This window comes from Bos taurus, chromosome 21 (genome assembly GCF_002263795.3).
Source record: "Bos taurus isolate L1 Dominette 01449 registration number 42190680 breed Hereford chromosome 21, ARS-UCD2.0, whole genome shotgun sequence".
In the NCBI taxonomy this organism is placed as follows: domain Eukaryota; kingdom Metazoa; phylum Chordata; class Mammalia; order Artiodactyla; family Bovidae; genus Bos; species Bos taurus.
Window position 1 is genome coordinate 55,994,848 of NC_037348.1, and position 18,735 is coordinate 56,013,582.

At 49.8% G+C, this 18,735-nt stretch overlaps 1 protein-coding gene across 3 annotated transcripts in view; it reads right to left on the reverse strand.

The window, feature by feature from the left end:
- Window positions 1–3,644: 3,644 nt before the first annotated feature.
- The window catches only part of GPR68 (G protein-coupled receptor 68), a 37,673-nt gene continuing 22,582 nt past the window's right edge, over window positions 3,645–18,735 (reverse strand). For 2 of the 3 annotated variants that reach the window (XM_005222119.5, XM_005222120.5), the window contains exon 2: window positions 3,645–6,899. In XM_005222119.5, coding sequence (XP_005222176.1) covers window positions 5,686–6,801 — 1,116 coding nt within the window. In that variant the 5' untranslated portion in view covers window positions 6,802–6,899 and the 3' untranslated portion in view covers window positions 3,645–5,685. 3 annotated transcript variants of the gene reach the window in all.

Consider the following 18,735-nt stretch of genomic DNA (forward strand, 5'->3'; position numbering starts at 1 on the left):
CACCCTAGTCATCTTTTATCCTTTTGGGGAGGGACCTGTGTCCACATCTGAGGCGGCATGGTGAGCATGGCTATGACCTGGAGAAGGTGGTTACAGGGGGACAAGAGGTGATCTACAGGTATGATGGGGAAGCCCAGGGTGAGGGATGAGCTAGGGTATCAACCAGTCAATCCTAAAAGAAATCAACCCTGAATATTCATTGGAAGGACTGATGCTGATACTGAAGCTCCAACACTTTGGCCACCTGATGTGAAGAGCCAATTCATTAGAAAAGACCCTGATGCTGGGAAAGATTGGAGGCAAAAGGAGAAGGGGGTGGCAGAGGGTGAGATGGTTGGATAGCATCACCGACTCAATGGACATGAGTTTGAGCAAACTCTGGGAGATAGTGAAGGACAGGGAAGCCTGCTATGCTGCAGTTCAGGGGTCACAGGGAGTCGGGCACGACTTCGCAACTGAACAACAGCAACAATTCACCAGGATGGATTCCTGGGGCATATGAGCATCCCTGGGCATTTCCAAGAATATTGAGGTCAGAGCCTGATAAGTAATACCTGGATCTCTGTTGGTCTTCAAGGGCAGGCTGGTGAACTTCAGACCTTGGGTACATTGAGGTGCACATGCCCCACAGACTCTGCTGGTGGGATTGGAAGATAAGCGAGCCAGGAAGGGGATCAGGGCTCCTTAGCCCTCTTGGCCATCCTCTGGACAAGTGACACCCCATTGCTCCACTGAGCAAGGCAATCCTCTGAGGTCATTTCCTGCCTTTCATTGCACAGGCTCTGATGACCACCAGCCCCACCTTAGTCCAGCCTACTACATTCTACTACTCTCCACCTATTCCATGTGGGTTCCACTGGCTCCACAAAGTCTAACTTTCAGGTTAAAAAGGCCACTGCTCAGAAATTCCCCAGAAGTCCAGTGGTTAGGACTTGTAGTGCTCACTGCCGGGGGCCTGGGTTCGTACCTAGGTCAGGGAACTGCAAGATGCACGGCACAGCCAAAAAACAAAACAAGACAGACCAACCCAAAAAAACCACTGCTCACATAAACTCAGTATATTTCAGTGATGTGATGTGCTTGCCAGAGAGGCTGTTGCATCAGTAGAAGCATAGTGAGGTAACTGATCTGTGTCTCCTCAGCACAGGTTGCACAGATCTAATCTCGCTTCAGATCCAAGCATCACATTTGAAGATGTGGGTGTTGTTCAGATAAGTTACAGGAAGGTGAACGCTTAAGGAGGTGTTAAGCGGAGCTGTTAAGTGGAGGTGGCTTGAAAAGCTGTATGTCTGTGACTGGCCAGATGCTCACAAATTCTGCTTCTTCCTTCACACCCAGGAAAACTACATTTCCCAGCCTCCCTTGTAGTTATATTGGGGCCATGCAACTGAGATCTGGCCAATAGAGTGTGAGTAGCGGGAATACTAACCACATTGAGATTTCCCATAACCCCCATGTGAGATTCTTTTCATCCTGCTTTCCCTACCTGTGTGGATGGAAGAGGAAGACCCCAAGATGGTAGAATCTCTTAATGCATGAATCCTGAATCACTGCCATCACTTGGGGAAAAAAAAAACGCCAGAAAGTAGTTGCTCATCTAGCCCTTGCATGAACAGGAGATAGACTTTTATTGTTTTAAGGCAGTATGATTTGGGGGTATATTTCTTATTGTAGTATAATCCAGCCTTGTCTAATACAAGCTTTGGAGATTTAACACTGAGAAGTAGGGTGTGAGAGTTGTATCTAAAGGTACCTAAAGGGCTTCCCTGGTGGCTCAGATGGTAAAGAATCTGCCTGCAATACAAAAGACCTGGGTTCAATCCCTGGGTCAGGAAGATCCCCTGGTGAAGGGAATGGCTACCCACTCCAGTGTTCTTGCCTGGAGAATCTGATGGACAGAGGAGCCTGGAGGGCTACAATCCATGGGGTCACAAAAAGTTGGACCCAACTGAGCAACTAAGCACACACACACCAGTACCTAAAGGGTCACTTGGCTCCAGAGGCCAGAACTAAGGCCAGTGAGAAAAGTGGTTCCACTTTGGCTCATTCAGAGTTACGATTTTCTGCCCAACCTTGGAATGACCTGTGTTGGACAGTAGTGAATTGGTATCCATGGTATTCTTTGCAGAGAAACTGGGCTATCATTTTAGGGGAGACGGTGAAGGGAAGCCTGGCATGCTGCAGTCATTAGGGTCACAAAGAGTTGGACCCAACTTAGTGACTGAACAACAGGGGATAATTCACAGGTAAGGAACTGGAGATCATGACCTCTGTGGGACTTTCCGACACTGTTATCTATGTTAATCTACCAACGTCTTCCTTATATTGGTTGACCCACCATTTCCCCAGAACACTGGGCACTGTTGTGACCTCAGGGTTATTGCCATCAAAGACCATCATCTTGCCAGATGAATTCCTGGAAGCTGCAGGATCACCAGCTGCAAGAAGCACATTTTTCAAAAAAGCATTGAACCAAGAAGGGCCAGATTCTGGCTCTCTCTTGATTGTACCAGCCAGAGAAAAGCGGCAGATGGAATGTATTTTGTGCTGCAAATTTCTCCTACACTTGTCTAGCCAACCCACAGACCAGTGTGTGTAAACAGGAAGATGAGCCCTCATCTTGCTAAGCAACACTGGTGAATGAGAAAGCAATCTAATGGCTCTTGCCATCTCCAGTCGAAACCAGATGGACCTTTTCTTCCCGCCCCCGCTTCTCTTGAGAGGAAGAAGTCTTAATCTCCAGTAATACCTTTAGTCTGTCTGAAGGATCGATTCTTCCAAAGCACTCCAGAACTCCAGGAATTTGACCCAGGAGGGATTAAGTGACTAAAATCAAATTTACTTTTGAACATGATGCATTTAATCCTGTGATAAACACACAGCCCGTCACTGTTGAAAAGATGCTCCAGCTTAAAAATGCTAATCACTAAATGGGGGGCTCCTCAAACAAAATTCAGACTGTGAGGATAAGGAGAGCCCCCAAGAGGTGGGTACAACAGGTGTTCCTGCTTTGGCAGTTTTCACTAGTGAGGAGAGGACAGTCTGATCCAGCTCTTTCTTACTGGATGTTGTGCTCAGTCGCTCAGTCATGTCTGACTTTTTGCAGCCCCATGGACCGTAGCCCGCCATGCTCCTCTGTCCATGGAATTTTCCAGGCAAGAATACTGGAGTGGGTTGCCATTCCCTATTCCAGGGGATCTTCCTGACCCAGGGGTTGAATCCACATCTCTTGCATCTCCTGAATTGACAAGCAGATTCTTTACCACCAGGACCACCTGGAGTAGAAGGGGGTCCTGTGTCCAAGGACAGGGAATGATAGTCTCCAAACCGCAGGGCTGAGTTGCATCCCCAGAGTCAAGGGGTGACCAAGTTAAGTCCCAGAGTGGATTTGCAACAATGTGCTGCAGTGTTTAGGACACTTCATGAATCTCTAGAGGACAGAGAAAAGCCTTCATTTAAGGCTTCATCCTTCTTGGCCACTACTGGGTAATCGAGGGCAAATTCTCTCATTGACCTGTTTGAATTTTTTCTAAGAAAGTCAATCCCTGGACCTTTCTGACTCTGTTGGGTACTTCATGGACCCTCTAGATGTCCCTGGTGTTGAAAGACCCTCCCTCCCCACGTGAACTGAAATACACTCCAACTGTGGCTGGTTAGGTTGCTTTATTTGCAGACTCAAGTTTGCTACATAAATCCACTGCATGGTCCAACACACATATACTTGGCATAAAAGAAAGGACAATACAAAAATACAACTCTTGATAATAAATGAAACTGCCTTCAGCTCATGCCAGTTTATCCCAGTGGGAATGCCCATGTTTAAGATCCAAATAGGAGGGAATTTGAAATGAGGAGGTATGGAGGCCTCAACCAGTGCCATTGCCTCTGTAAGATCCTGGGTTTTGCTTGGCTGTATGGTCATTTTTTCCACCTTCAGACCTGATCACTTCCTCCTCTATGAAGGGGAAGAGAACCTCCACAGGTTATGGAAGGGGCAGGGATTACACACAGTCAGAATCAAGTATAGACTTGGAATCCCACTTCCTTAGGGCACATCCAGCCTAGGCTATCAGCTTCTGGATGCCTCTGAAGAGAGGGTTAAGAAACTCGGGGTGGAACTATCTCTGGGAAAGGGTAAGAGAGACACAAGGAGAGACTGAAGATGTTCTCTGTGGTCCCTCTTCGGCAGATTCCAGAAATGTCCCACTGATACCAGTTTCTATCTTCCCATCCCTGGTCCCTCCCCAGGCTTGAGCCCACCAAGATCCTTGGCTGTAAGAGCTCAGATTCCAGGTCTCTGAGGGAAGTCAGAAGTGGTGCCGGTCCACTCCAGGAAATCTAAAGGGCTAGCATTTCTGAAAGGTGGGCAGGTCCCTGGAGTAGCAAGACGCTCTTCTGGTCCTTGGTGTATTCCCCAGGCAGAAGCTTAACATGACTGGGTGGGAAGCTTCAGGAGAGATGAGCCCTGTAACCAGTCTTCTAGGACAGAACAAGAGACAACATGTAGCCAGTGGGCCATCCCGTCACTCTCCAGGTGGGTGAGGGGGAACACTTGGGCAGAGGAGTGGAGATGGAGGACCAAGGAGGCAAGACAAGCCCAGGGTCTTTTCCTCTCTTTGTCACAGGGGCTACTTAAACCACAGTGGAGCTTCACCCACCCTTTGGGCTGAAAGATGCCAGAGAATTCATCTCTTGTATTTGTTTTGCTCCATCTAAGACCTTGGGGTGAATGTCATGCTCTTCTCAAAGACTGCAAGGCACTCGTCTGTGTATGTGGCAAACACTATCAGCAGTCCTATGACCTTAGCCTCAGTGTCTTGGAGCAGAGCTGTCACGGAAACCCTGGCATTTTAACCACGGACATACATACACATACAGAGTCCCAGACTTCTGGGTCTTGTATACTTTGGGGCAGATAGCAACAGAAGTTGAATTGGGAGGGATCTGTCAGGAACTCAGTTGAACACACTGCTTTAGGCCTCTGACCTGACACTTGACAGAGCCCCACGGAGCCCTAGGATTTGCTGTGCATTAGTGCTGGGACTTGGAGAATCCGCTCAAATCTCCCTGCAGGTGAAAACTGTGAGTTGCCTGGATCTGGGGTCTCTCCTCTGCTTGTCCCTCCCCCACTGTCCCTGCCACATACAGTCTCAGGGCCTCAACCCCTCCCCACATTCCTTCTCCCCATCCAACCTCCACGGGGTGGGGCTCAAGTGGTAAGGATGAAACACACCTTCCTGCGTTATCTTCTCAGGTAACACCAGTGCATTTGGACAAGGGTCACTTCTGGCATTGGAAGGCCCCAGCAGGTGAGCACCTGGGTACCTGCCTCCTCTCCCAGGCCCCTCTCTCCACGTCCTCACACTCTGTCCTCCCACGAGCTTCTCTAAAAACCTCCTGGAGGTGAGTCTTCTTCCCACCAGCAGCCCAGCCGATGGCAGATGACCCTCCACATGCTGTCGGGGCTTATCCCCACACTCAGCTAGCAGCCCCGTTGGACTCGGCAGTCACACTAGGCTCCCTGGAAACCAGAGAGGTCGTGTTATGGCCCAGACCTGGGGCCCCGTGGCTCCACCCATCATCCCCTCCAGCAGCAAGAAGCAGCTGCCTTGGCCAAAAGGGCAGCAGCGATGCAGCAGGCTCAGGCCTCGCCTCGTCCTGCACGTGGGTGATGGGGTGACCAGGCTAGGACAGCCCACCTGCGGGGGACCCTCCCATTCCAGGCGGGTGGGGGGTCTGGAAGGCCGGGTGGAGCCTTGTCAGGACCTCGGGATCCTCGCTCTTCCCGGAGGCCTCGGGGGCGCCCAGCGGGTAGGCCTCCCGGGCCCGGCCGGTCCTGGCGCAGGTGAGGAAGGCCAGGCAGGCCCCGCGGAGGCGGGCCAGGTCCCTGTGCGTGGTCTCGCTGACGAAGCAGTAGAGCACGGGGTCGGCCACGCAGTTGAAGCTGGTGAGGAGCAGGGAGAAGTGGTAGGCATTGAAGATGCCCTTGGCGAAGTCGCAGCTGGACTCCCAGAGGCTGCGCACCAGCAGCAGCACGTGGTAGGGCAGGAAGCAGGCCAGGAAGATGACCACGGTGCTGAGCACTAGCCGCTGGATCTGGTCCTTGCGGCTCTTCTGGGTCCCGTGGCTGCGGCGCACGGCCCGCAGGATGCCCCGGTAGGAGGCCAGCAGCAGGCAGATGGGGAAGAGGAAGCCCACCAGGAAGCGGTAGTAGTTGATGCCGCGCTGGCGCGGCTCGAGCGGATAATGCTCGAAGCAGACGCGGTGCCGGTCGGCGTCTTCCACCACCTCCTCGTGCATGAGGAAGTAGATGCTGGTCAGCAGCTCCTTGACCCAGATGAGCGCACTGACGCCCATGGCGGCCTTCAAAGTGCGGAACTGGTGGAAGCGGAAGGGGTGGGCCACGGCCAGGTAGCGGTCGATGGAGATGCAGCAGAGGAAGCCCACGCTGATGTAGATGTTCTCGTAGAGCAGGATCCCGCACACCTGGCAGGACAGGTCGTCGTGGGACCAGTGGTCGTGCTGCAGCACGTACTGCAGCCAGAAGGGGAGGGAGCAGATGTAGAAGAGGTCGGCCACCGTCAGGTTGCACAGGTACACGCCCAGCTCGTTCCGGGCCTTGATCTGCAGGTAGCCGTAGTAGAGGGACAGGCAGTTGGCCGGAAAGCCCACCACCAGCACCATGACGTAGACCACCGGGGCCAGCGTCTGGTGGATGGTGTGGTCGATGTCACAGTTCATCGAGGTGTTGTCTGCCGTGATGTTCCCCATCTTCGGGCCTGCCGGGGCCTCACCCCCCATAAGCTCAGGAATACGCCAGTCTCTCTGTGGCCATCTTGTTTCTAGGATGTGGTTCAAGCTGCAGCGAAGGCTTGGCCTCACTGGTGATGCATAAGCCCCTGAAAGTCAAAGGCAGAAAGGCTTAGGATAATAGAAGCTAACATTTATATACCACCTACCGTGCGTCAGGCATTGCTCTAAGTGCCTCACTTAATTTTTTTCCCTAATGATTATCTTGATGCACACAGTTTTAACATCGATTCTTTTGATATTTTTTGCTTGTTCTGAAAAGGACACATTCATCCAAATTCCATTCAAGCATTTTTTTTCCCTATTAAACGGTACTTCTCTTTAAGATAGGCGATATCATCATTTCTGTGCAAAGCAAAACACAACACATACTTTGTTTAATGAGGAGCTATTTGGGCATCATATGCAGATAAAGAGCAAACCTTAGGATAGTATAACCTAGACAGCGCTTGAAATAACAGTCGTCCTACTTGAGCTTAAATAATGGTGACAGAACAAGCGTTAGCCAGGCAGAGAAAAAAGAAACTCAAGCTGACAGCTCATTCATGTCGCTGGATCCATCGCTCATTGCAGGGCAGAAGGCAGTCGAGTGGTCGTGCTTGTGCCTTTCACATTGGTGTAGTGCCTCAAAATTTAGAAGATGACCCAGCCCACAAACTCCAACTCAACTGCACTGAATATACAGAATGCACAGACCAAGACACCAACATGCGATTTCTGTCTCCCCATCCCCCTTCCCTGGCCTCCTGTCCCTTATTTACTTTCCTGGTCCCTTGGTCCAGCAAGCAAGGCCTGGAGCTCTTGTGAACGCCATCCCACCCCGAGCTGGCTCTCCAAGGTAAAGATCAAATTCAACCCACAAAACAGCACGGGCCCCAGACACTCTCTTCTGCCAACATTCAGCACCATGCACATTTTTCCTTCTTGCTCACAGGAATTTGCCAGATCAGTCAACACTGAGGCCACAGCCTGTCCTGGGAGCTTCTTCAGACAGCACAAGAGACCCAACTTTGTTCACATCCTGCTGGGCAGTGACAGACTTTATTTTCTTGGGCTCCCAAATTACTACAGATAGTGACAGCAGCCATGAAATTAAAAGACGCTGGCTCCTTGGAAGAAAAGCTATGACCAGCCTAGACAGCATATTAAAAAGCAGAGACACTACTTTCTGACAAAGGTCAGTCTAGTCAAAACTGTGGTTTTTCCAGTAGTCATGTATGGTTGTGAGAGTTGAACCAAAAAGACAGCTGAGTACTGAAGAATTGAGGCTTTTGAACTGTGGTGTTGGAGGAGACTCTTGAGAGTCCCTTGGACTGCAGGGAGATCACACCAGTCAATCTGAAAGGAAATCAGTCCTGAAGAGTCATAGGAAGGACTGATGCTAAAGCTGAAGCTCCAATACTTTGGTCACCTGATGTGAAGAACTGACTCATTGGAAAAGACCCTGATGCTAGGAAAGATTGAAGGCAGGAAGAGAAGAGAATGACAGAGGATGAGATGTTTGGATGGCATCACCGATGCGAGAGACATGAGTTTGAGCAAACTCTGAGAGTTGGTGATGGACAGGGAAGCCTGGAGTACTGCAGTCCATGGGGTCACAAAGAGTCGGACACAACTGAGCAACTGAACTGAACTACCATGCTCTGGCAAGAAAACAGGCCAAGCTTCCCACAGGGCACTGCTATTTCTCCTCCACGGAACCAGGAACCCAGTACAGAGCACAAGGCACTGAGACATGAGCACCAGGCGAGGGTCAGCAGCTCACAGGCTGTGCAAGTCTTTATCCTTCCTCAGCTTCAGTTTCCTCATCTATAAAATGGGGATAAAGACACTTGCCCTCAGGGTCAACATCAGTTCAGTTCAGTTCAGTCGCTCAGTCATGTCCGACTCTTTGCGACCCCATGAATCTCAGCACGCCAGGCCTCCCTGTCCATCACCAACTCCCGGAGTTCACCCAGACTCATGTCCATCGAGTCAGTGATGCCATCCAGCCATCTCATCCTCTGTCGTCCCCTTCTCCTCCTGCCCCCAATCCCTCCCAGCATCAGAGTCTTTTCCAATGAGTCAGCTCTTCGCATGAGGTGGCCAAAGTACTGGAGTTTCAGCTTTAGCATCATTCCTTCCAAAGAAATCCCAGAATCAGGGCCACATAAAATATGTCAAATGGCATGGCATTCTTTCTCCAGAGGCAAAGAAGCAGAATAAAAGATGATAGTCTGACTTGCAGTAGTGAACAGTTCATATTGTTGAGAATGTAATTAAGAAAATGCTATTGCTGGGCTTCCCTAGTGGTCCAGTGGTTGAGAAACTGCCTGCCAATGCATGGGGCACGAGTTCAATCCGTGGTCTGGGAAGATCCCACAGGCTGCAGGGCAACCAAGCCCCTGCGCCACAACTACTGAGCCTGCGCCCTACAGCCCATTCTCCACAACCAGAGAAGTCACCGAGGTGAGAAGCCCGTGCACCACAATGAGGAGCAGCCCCCGCTTGCTGCACCTAGAGGAAGCCCGAGCACAGCAGCGAAGACCCAGGGCAACCCCAAAACCAAAAAGTTAAAAAAGAGAATAAAAGAAAATGCTGTTGCCATATATACAAATGCATTTGAACAAGAGAGAATAAACAATTTTTGCTGTAGGCCTACCTTACAGATTGGGCTTCCCTGGTGGCTCAGCTGGTAAAGAATCTGCCTGCAATGCGGGAGACCTGGGTTCAATCCCTGGGTTGGGAAGATCCCCTGGGAAGAAGGCTACCCATTCCAGTAGTCCGGCCTGAAGAATTCCTTGGACTGTAGAGTCCATGTGGTCACAAAGAGTCAGACATGACGAATGAGCAACTTTCACTTTTCCTTTTAGATTAATATACCATAATGAAAAGCCTGAGCAGTTCTATCGATTTAAGACTCCTGGCTCAGATGAAAAACCTCACTGTGTTTAAATCAACCTTGTTGTTGTTCATAATCATCCTCCCAAGGAGATTTTATAGACATATTTTTTTTTTCCTAATCACCTGCCCCCATGGAATGTTAATATCCTTAGATGTATAGAATATCTGTTTATGCACCATGGCCTTTTGGAGGGTGCCAAATCACTGTAATATTATCTCTAAGATTATTTTCACCCCACCCTCTGAGAATGTACGGTCTATACGGCTGCAAATTCCAAGTGAACGGAGTCTGCATTTAGTTGTAGTTTTAGCAGATCAGTCTTGCCCTTTGCTCTCTCTTCACCATACATAGTCAAGCTGGGACTCACGGACCAGGAGGGAAACCCCTGCCACAATTGACAATGTCTCATCACCCTCCCTCCTGTGGGCTCCTAACTGGCCCTGTGGGCACCAGAGCCAGGGCTCAACCTGAAAACTGACAGAGCCTGCTAGGGAGGGTCCCAGAGATATCCCAGCCCAGCAGTTCCAGTCCTGGGGCTCATGGTAAACTTGAGGGGTTCCCCTGAAATCACATGCTCCATCTTGTAAATATTTAAGTATGTGCACTTTTCCTGGAAAAGGGTCCCGTGGCTTTCATGAGTCTCTAAAACAGGCGAGAGATGGGTCCAACCCAAAGCTGCACCCTCTTACCTGGATTCCCTGTGGCTCTCCCCATGGCCAAGCCACCCCCGCTCCTGTGCTTAGTCGTGTTTGACTATTTGTGATCCCATGGACTGTAGCCCACCAGGCTTCACTGTTCTTGGGGATTCTCCAGGCAAGAACACTGGAATGGGTTGCCATGCCCTCCTCCAGGGTATCTTCCCAACCCAGGGATCGAACCCAGGTCTCCTGCATTGAAGGTGGATTCTTTACTGTCTGAGCCACCAGGGAAGATCAAGAATACTGGAGTGGGTAGCCTTTCCCTTCTCCAGGGGATCTTCTTGACCCAGGGATAGAACCCAGGTCTCCCGCATTGAAGGCAGATTCTTTACCAGCTGAGCTACGAGGGAAGCCAAATCCCAGCGTTCTCATTTTTCCCTGACCATTATTCCCCGGGGCAGCCACAGTGATCTTTCCAAAATCCAAACCGCATCCTCCTCTTCCTTGTTTAAAACCCACTGAGACAGTTTCACAGTGAGTTATCACACCCCCAGAAAAACCCCCAAACTCCTACAAGGCCCAGTGTGACCCGACCCCAGCTCCTCCTACCTTCCCGCCACCAACATGTTGGCCAGCTTTCTGTGCCCTGGTCACCTGGCCTTGCTCCAGTTGCTCCAGGAGTGCCGCCCCCTGCCAACCCCTCCCCTCCACCTCCAGGTCAGGGCTTGGTTCCTTTGCCGCCAGTTTGCAGCTTAAACACCACCCCTTTGTGAGGCCCTCCCTGACCATCCCACTGGACTGGCCCCCTCCCCCAGCACCATCACTCCTTCCTATGTGCCGGCTCTGCAGAGTTTCCATCAGTATCTGAGATTTGTTTGTTTACTTGTCTGCTTGTTGCTGATCTGTCTCCTCCATGAGGATGTATTGGGTTGGCTAAAAAGTTCATTTGGTTTTTTCCATAAGATGGTACCAAAAAACCCGAATGAACTTTATGGCCAATTCAATAAATTCCAAGAGGGCCGTGTGTACCTTGAACAGTGCCTGGTACATCACAGGCACTCCTGAGGACTTCTGGAATGGATAAGTGGGTGCCACCTCCCCACCTTACAGATGAGGAAACTGAGGTTCAAAAGGGGAAGGGACGAGCCCAAAGCCAGCCTGACAAAGGAAGTATGGGCACTAGAATCCAGGTCTTCTTGTTCCAAGCCCCACCTCCCCGCCACAACCAGTCCCTATCTGAGCCTTGGCCCCAAGCTCTTAGTCCCTGAAGATGAGGACTCCGGGAGGGCCCACCTCTCCAACCTTTCCAGGATATAGGCCTGGATTTCAGTGATGGTGGTGGAGGGAGGTGCTTCTTGGTGCCATTTTCAGTTGTGGTTTAATATACATGACGGGAGCTTCCCTGGTGGCTCAGATAGTTAAGAACCTGTCTGCAATGCAGGAGACCCAGGTTCGATCCCTGGGTGGGGAAAATCCCTGGAGAAGCGAATGGCTACCCACTCCAGTATTCTTGCCTGGAGAATTCCATGAACAGAGGAGCCTGGAGGGCTACAGACCATGGGTGGCAAAGAGCTGGACATCACTGAGTGACTAATACTTTCACTTTCATACATAATATAAAATTTACCTTGTTAACATTTTTAATGTACAATTCAGTGGTAATTAAGTACACTTAAACTATCATGCAACCATAACCACCATCCATCTCCAGAACTTTTTCAGTTTCCCCAGCTGAAAATCTGTTCCCATTAAACACTAACTCCCCATCCTCCATTCACCCAGGCCATGGCAAACACCAGTCCACTGTCTGCCTCTGTGAATTTGACCACTCTAGATACCTTATGTACTTCCCTGGTGGCTCAGACAGTAAGCTGAGTGATATAGCATTTGTCTTTTTGTGTCTTATTTCACTTAGCATCATGTCCTCAAGGTGCATCCATGTTGTAGAATGTTATTAGAAGCTCCTTACTTTTTAAGGCATAATAATAGTCCATCATACATATATACTGCATTTTATTTTTCCATTTGTCAATGGACATTTGGGCGACTTCTACCTTCTGGCAATCATGAATAGCGTTGCTCTGAACATATCAGGTCAGGAAGCAACAGTTAGAACTGGACATGGAACAACAGACTGGTTTCAAATAGGAAAAGGAGTACGTCAAGGCTGTATATTGTCACCCTGCTTATTTAACTTCTATGCAGAGTACATCATGAGAAACGCTGGGCTGGAACAAGCACAAGCTGGAATCAAGATTGCCAGGAGAAATATCAATATCCTCAGATATGCAGATGACACCACCCTTATGGCAGAAAGTGAAGAGGAACTAAAAAGCTTCTTGATGAAAGTGAAAGAGGAGAGTGAAAAAGTTGGCTTAAAGCTCAACGTTCAGAAAACGAAGATCATGGCATCTGGTCCCATCACTTCATGGGAAATAGATGGGGAAACAGTGGAAACAGTGTCAGACTTTATTTTTGGGGGCTCCAAAATCACTGCAGATGGTGATTGCAGCCATGAAATTAAAAGATGCTTACTCCTTAGAAGGAAAGTTATGACTAACTTAGATAGCATATTGAAAAGCAGATATATTACCTTACCAACAAAGGTCCGTGTAGTCAAGGCTATGGTTTTTCCAGTGGACATGTATGGATGTGAGAGTTGGACTGTGAAGAAAGCTGAATGCTGAAGAATTGATGCTTTTGAACTGTGGTACTAGAGAAGACTCTTGAGAGTCCCTTGGACTGCAAGGGGATCCAACCAGTCCATCCTAAAGGAGACCAGTCCTGGGTGTTCAGTGGAAGGACTGATGCTAAAGCTGAAACTCCAATACTTTGGCCACCTCATGCGAAGAGTTGACTCATTGGAAAAGACTGATGCTGGGAGGGATTGGGGGCAGGAGGAGAAGGGGACGACAGAGGATGAGATGGCTGGATGGCATCACCGACTCGATGCACATGAGTTTGGGTGAGCTCCGGGAGTTGGTGATGGACAGGGAGGCCTGGCATGCTGTGATTCATGGGGTCGCAAAGAGTTGGCCATGACTGAGCGACTGAACTGAACTAAACATGGGTATACTACTTGAGTCGCTGCTTTCAGTTTTTTTGGGTATAGATCCAGAAGTGGAAACACTGGATCATATGGTAGTTCTATTTTTAATTTTTTGAGGAACTGCATTCTGTTTTTTCACAGTGGCTACACCATTTTACATTCCCACCAACAGTGCAAAGATGTTTTCTTGGTTTTTGCTTTTCGTGTTTTGGTTTATATGTTTTGATGGCGAGATTTGGGGCGAAGGGGAAGCTGAGGACTGTGACCTCTGAAACTTGCACAGTCCCATGAGTCAAAATTTGGCCTCACTCCTCCTCTTCTTGACAGCTCTCCTGTCCCTAAATCCTAGGCCCACACCTGAGGGTCCAAATGGTTCACGTGGCTCAAATGTGAGGAAGTCCCTGAGCGGTCCCCAGGGACACTGGCCCGGGACATCCATGTCTCTGAATTTATCTGAGGTTCTCCACAGTACACACAAAATTACCCTCAGGAAGATAAAAATTCATGCATCAGCACGGGCTTCCAGGCACCCACAAAAATGGGCAAAAGAAACCAAATGAAAACACGTCCTGTCTGGTCTCAGGAATTTGTTGAGAGTCACCTGGCCGCAGCCTACTGTTTGCAGGTGGTGAGTGTATGCATGTGTGGGACAGGCTGGGGTGACCATTGATAAGTTCCTATTTCCTAGGACAACAACAAGCAACTTCTGGCAACCAAAGTCAGAAATATTCAAGTCTGCAGAGCAAAGAAGAAACACAGACGATGCTTAAGTGAAAGCACCTCCTATGTCCACTTTGGAGCCAAAAGAGGTTTGGGGGGATTCTAGAGCAGTCGTTCTTAAACTCAGGTGCACCTGAGTCACCCGGAGGATTTGTTGAAACAGATCAGAGCCCCACCTTCATAGTTCCTGACTCAGTGTGTCTGAGGCAGGACTCGAGAACCTGCAACCCACCCACCAGATGATGCTGGTGCCGCAGGGCCACGGACCACACTCTGAGAAGCAAAGCATCCACGGGTATAGAGGCTCTGGGGTTTCACTCCTGGCCGAGTGTCATCCATGAGTTCCCAGGTCAAAGGACAGAACAGCTGGAAGGGGAACTTAAGACCCAGCAGAACTCGATGGGCAGAACCAGAATGCAGCCCTTGGGAGGTCAGCAGCCTGACTCAGGCTCTCAAGACAAGTGAGTGCGTCTCTTTGGTACTCACACTTGGTATTTGCCAGATCTCCCACAGTTGACACAGCATTTCACATCTGCCCTCCTGTCCCATCTTTACAACAGCCCTACTGTCCCCCCATTTTAGGGATGAGGAAACTGAGGCCCAGAGGGATACAGTGGCTTGTCCAACAGTCTGGTACCTCCTGGTTTCATTCCACAAGTATCTCTGGAGCATCGGTTCACAGCCCCAGACTGGACATGGGGGACTTAGAGATAAAGAAGAAGAAATGGCTCCCACCCTCAGGGAGCCTCTGATCTTGAAAGGCAGGAACAAGTCAGCACCACTCAAGGTCACGTGTGGCGGGAAATGGGGGCATCCCTCCCACTCACATTTAAAGCTGACTTGTTCTTTTCACCACACACACTCACACACACACACACACACACACACACTGCACCTCCTCCATGGTTTTGACCCCCCAACACTGATGACTCCCAGATGTCCTCCCCACCCCGAGGGGGAAGGCTTACAGAACCAGCTTCCTCCTGCCACACAGGGCATGCTCAGTGAGGCCGCCCTGCTCCCACTGTTTCTTCCACCAGTCTGTTCTTGGAGGTAGCATCTCCACCTGCCCAGGCTCTTGTGTTGGATGGCTGTGTGGGTTGGTTGATCTTTATCTTCATCCACAGCATCCACTCAATCAGTCAGTTCTACCATTTCCAAATCTTAAATATTTCCCACATCCGTCTCCTCCTCTTTAGCTCCCTCCACAGTGCCCCAGATTGGCTTGGTCAAGGCTTCCTCCCCAGAATCAATGCATGGTCTCCTGTGGGATTCCCTGTCTCCATCTCACCATCGTCAAAGCCATCTTCTAAAACACAAATCTAAGCTAATCACTCCTGCTTCAAACCCTCCAGTGGCTCTCCAATCATCCATCCACTCACCAACCACAGCAGATACTTACTGAGTGTCTATTATACAGAAGGCACCACACTAGACACTGGCTCCTGGGGTAGCTCACATTGCTTTTAGTCTCATGGGAGAGGGGAGAAGAAAAGAGAGGATTAGCTCCTAGGGAGAGTACAAGACATTAAGTTCTGAGTTCATAGGAGGTGACTTAGCCAGAAAAGCCTTTCTAAGCAGCATGATACTCTAAGATCAGGAGAAGAGAGAGGGGCAGCCAGGGAAGAAAGGAGTTTCTGCCTGTGGAAACAATACATTCAACAGGCCAAATGCCAGATAGACAGAGAGTGAGCACCTGTAAGGAACTGAATGTGAGGAGGGTGTGACCAGAGAGGGGACAACAAGAAGCTACAGAAATGTTACCGAGTCCATACTGGCTCTGCTCGCCACACGAGAGGCCAATGAATTGGAGATGAGGTGTAGAGACAAGAAATATGACTTTATTCAGAGGCCTGGCTGACCGAGAAGATGGCAGACTAATGTCTCTAAACAACCATCTTGTCGGGGTCTGGATGCCAGTTTTTTTTTTTAATAGAACCAGAAAGAGAAGAGCTGAGGAGCTCAAGTCAAAAGGCAGAATAGAGAGGGAGAGACAGTAAGAAAGTAAAATAAAATGGGTCTTCAGTCTTGCAAAACATCTCCGGGAAGGGGTGTGTCAATCTCTTCTTTCCTGCAGCCTTCACAGGTGGGCAAGGTCAGATTATCTGTGATTATCTGTGAGCTACAGATTGCCTGTGAGCTGCAAAGGCACTCACAGTCAGGCAGAGGGACAGGGTCCTCTGAGGCAGGCCATTATGTATGATGATAATAACAAAAGCAATGAAAAGCAAGTCAAAGAAACAGTTCCATCATGGAGTCAGAATTAGCTTCTCCCTGGAACAGGAACTGCTGACTAATTAGAAGGAGCTGAGGACAGTCAGGGACAAATCTGAGATGTATCTCAGTGCTTGGTCCTCATATTATTTGTTAAAATGGATGGATGCATGGAGAGGTAGGTGGGTTGGGTGGATGGACAGAGGAGTAGGTGGATGAATAAGATGGGTAAATAGAAGGATAAGGGAGTAGATGGACAGATGGGTGAGTAAATGGGTGGAGAGATGGGTGGGTGCATGGATGGATGGGTAGAGGGTTTTGAGGTCAGGTGCTGGGACGGACGATGGAAATATCATTAACTCATTAATGGAAACAGAAAAGTGAGAGGGAGGAATCATTATGGTCTCCTCTTCAGCCTGTGGCATCTGTTTAAGTGACCTGAGCTGGTTGCAGAGGATCCTGCTTTGTCACCCAGGCCTCATCACAGCCAGCTCTCCCTTCTGCCACTCCCAGAGGAAAGGTACCCCTCCATGGAAATTGCATTTTTCCAGGAGTGTCCCCTCTCTACCTGTACTCCACAGAAAGCCTGCTCCCCAAAATCAAAGGCACAGTGGGTGCATGGTGTTCTGTAAATGGGAACGTGTGGCTGGGACAGATGGACCAGGCCATTCCAGGGAAGAGCCCTCCACGTACCAGGAACATTGCTGCACATTCATTCTCTCTCTCACCAGCACCCATTTTCCAGATGAAAAAACTGAGGCTGCTCAAGATTCTAAATCCGTGGGGCCCTGCGGAGCTTGCAGGCACGAAAGCCTTTTTTTGTCTCCCTCTTTCTTGTAGGCAGGCCTCCAGCCTTCATGATCTTCCCTTAGGTCCGAAGGGCAGATTTGAACAGTTGCTAATCAAGAGAGGGGCAGCCAAGAAACCACCTGAGGCAAGATTATACGGGAGGAGAGCTCATCATCATTAGGAGACTGACCACCCAAGATGAAGTTAAGGGAGTGAAGGCAGGAGAAGGGGACAACAGAGGATGAGACGGTTGGAAGGCATCACCGGCTCAATGGACATGAGTTTGAGTAAACTCTGGGAGATGGTGCAGGACAGGAAAGCCTGGCGTGTTGCAGTCCATGGGGTTGCAGAGAGTCAGACACAACTGAGTGACTGAGCGACTGAACAAATGAACAACAACAGGCCCTGCTCATACCTAATCTTATCAGAGACCTCACCCTTGAACCACTAATGAAAAACCCTTCATCAAATCCTCTGGGGCTGCCACACATAGTTTTTCATGGTGAGAGCCCCCAGTGTCCCTCTTTGGCAAAGTAATACAGTTATCCGTTTGTGTGTTGTGGTAGTCACTCAGTCGTGTCTAACTCTTTGCGACCCCATGGACTGTAGCCCGCCAGGCTCCTCTAACTGTGGGATTTTTCAGGCAAGAATACTGGAGTGGATTGCCATTGCCTTCTCCAGGGGATCTTCCTGTCTCAGGGATCGAACCCAGGTCTCTTGCACTGCAGGCAGATGATTTACTGTCTGAGCCACCAGGGAAGCACTTTCTCCTTTTCTACTTCATCCAAAACTCTGTCTCCACGATTCAATTCAGCACCAGTGTATACAGAAGTTGAGCTTTCAGCAATAATTACGTGATGTAAGCCAGGGCTTCCCTGGTGGCTCAGTGGTAAAGAATCCACCTGCAATGCAGGACATGCAGGTTCAATCCCTGGGTCTGGAAAATACCCTGGAGGAGGAAATGGCAACCCACTCCAGGATTCTTGCCTGGAAAATGCCATGGACAGAGGAGCCTGGCGGGCTACAGTCCATGGGGTGGCAAAGAGTCAAACTCAACTTAGCAGCTAAACGACAACAAGAACAAATGATGCAAGCCAGGTTTTGAGCTCAGATTGGTCCACGCTTTCCTTTACACCGCACTTTCTGACCATCACAGTTGTTACAGAGCAACCACCCCTCACTTCCAGGCTTTGCCAGGCTCCAGTTCACCCAGATGCCACCTGGAGGCCAACAGGCTTGGGCCTGGGCTAGCTCCACCCCCGCCCCCCCCCGCCCCTCACCACACCTGGCATGCCAACCATCTTCTCACCACTCAAGGTAAAGAACCTACTGTGTGGCCAAGGCTTGGATCCCCAAGGTAGAGGGGATTGGGACAAAGAATCAAAACACAGAGCCGCTGCGTCTGCCTCACGTTACCATTCAGCTAAGAAACTGAGGGGCTTCCCTGGTGGCTCAGTGGTTAAAAACAAAAAAAACCCAGCCTGCCAATGCAGGTTCGATTCCTGGGTTGGGAAGAGTCCCTGGAGAAGGAAATGGCACCCCACTCCAGTATTCTTGCCCAGGAAATTCCACGGACAGAGGAGCCTGGTGGGCTACAGTCCACGGAGTCGCAAAAGAATCAAACACCTCTT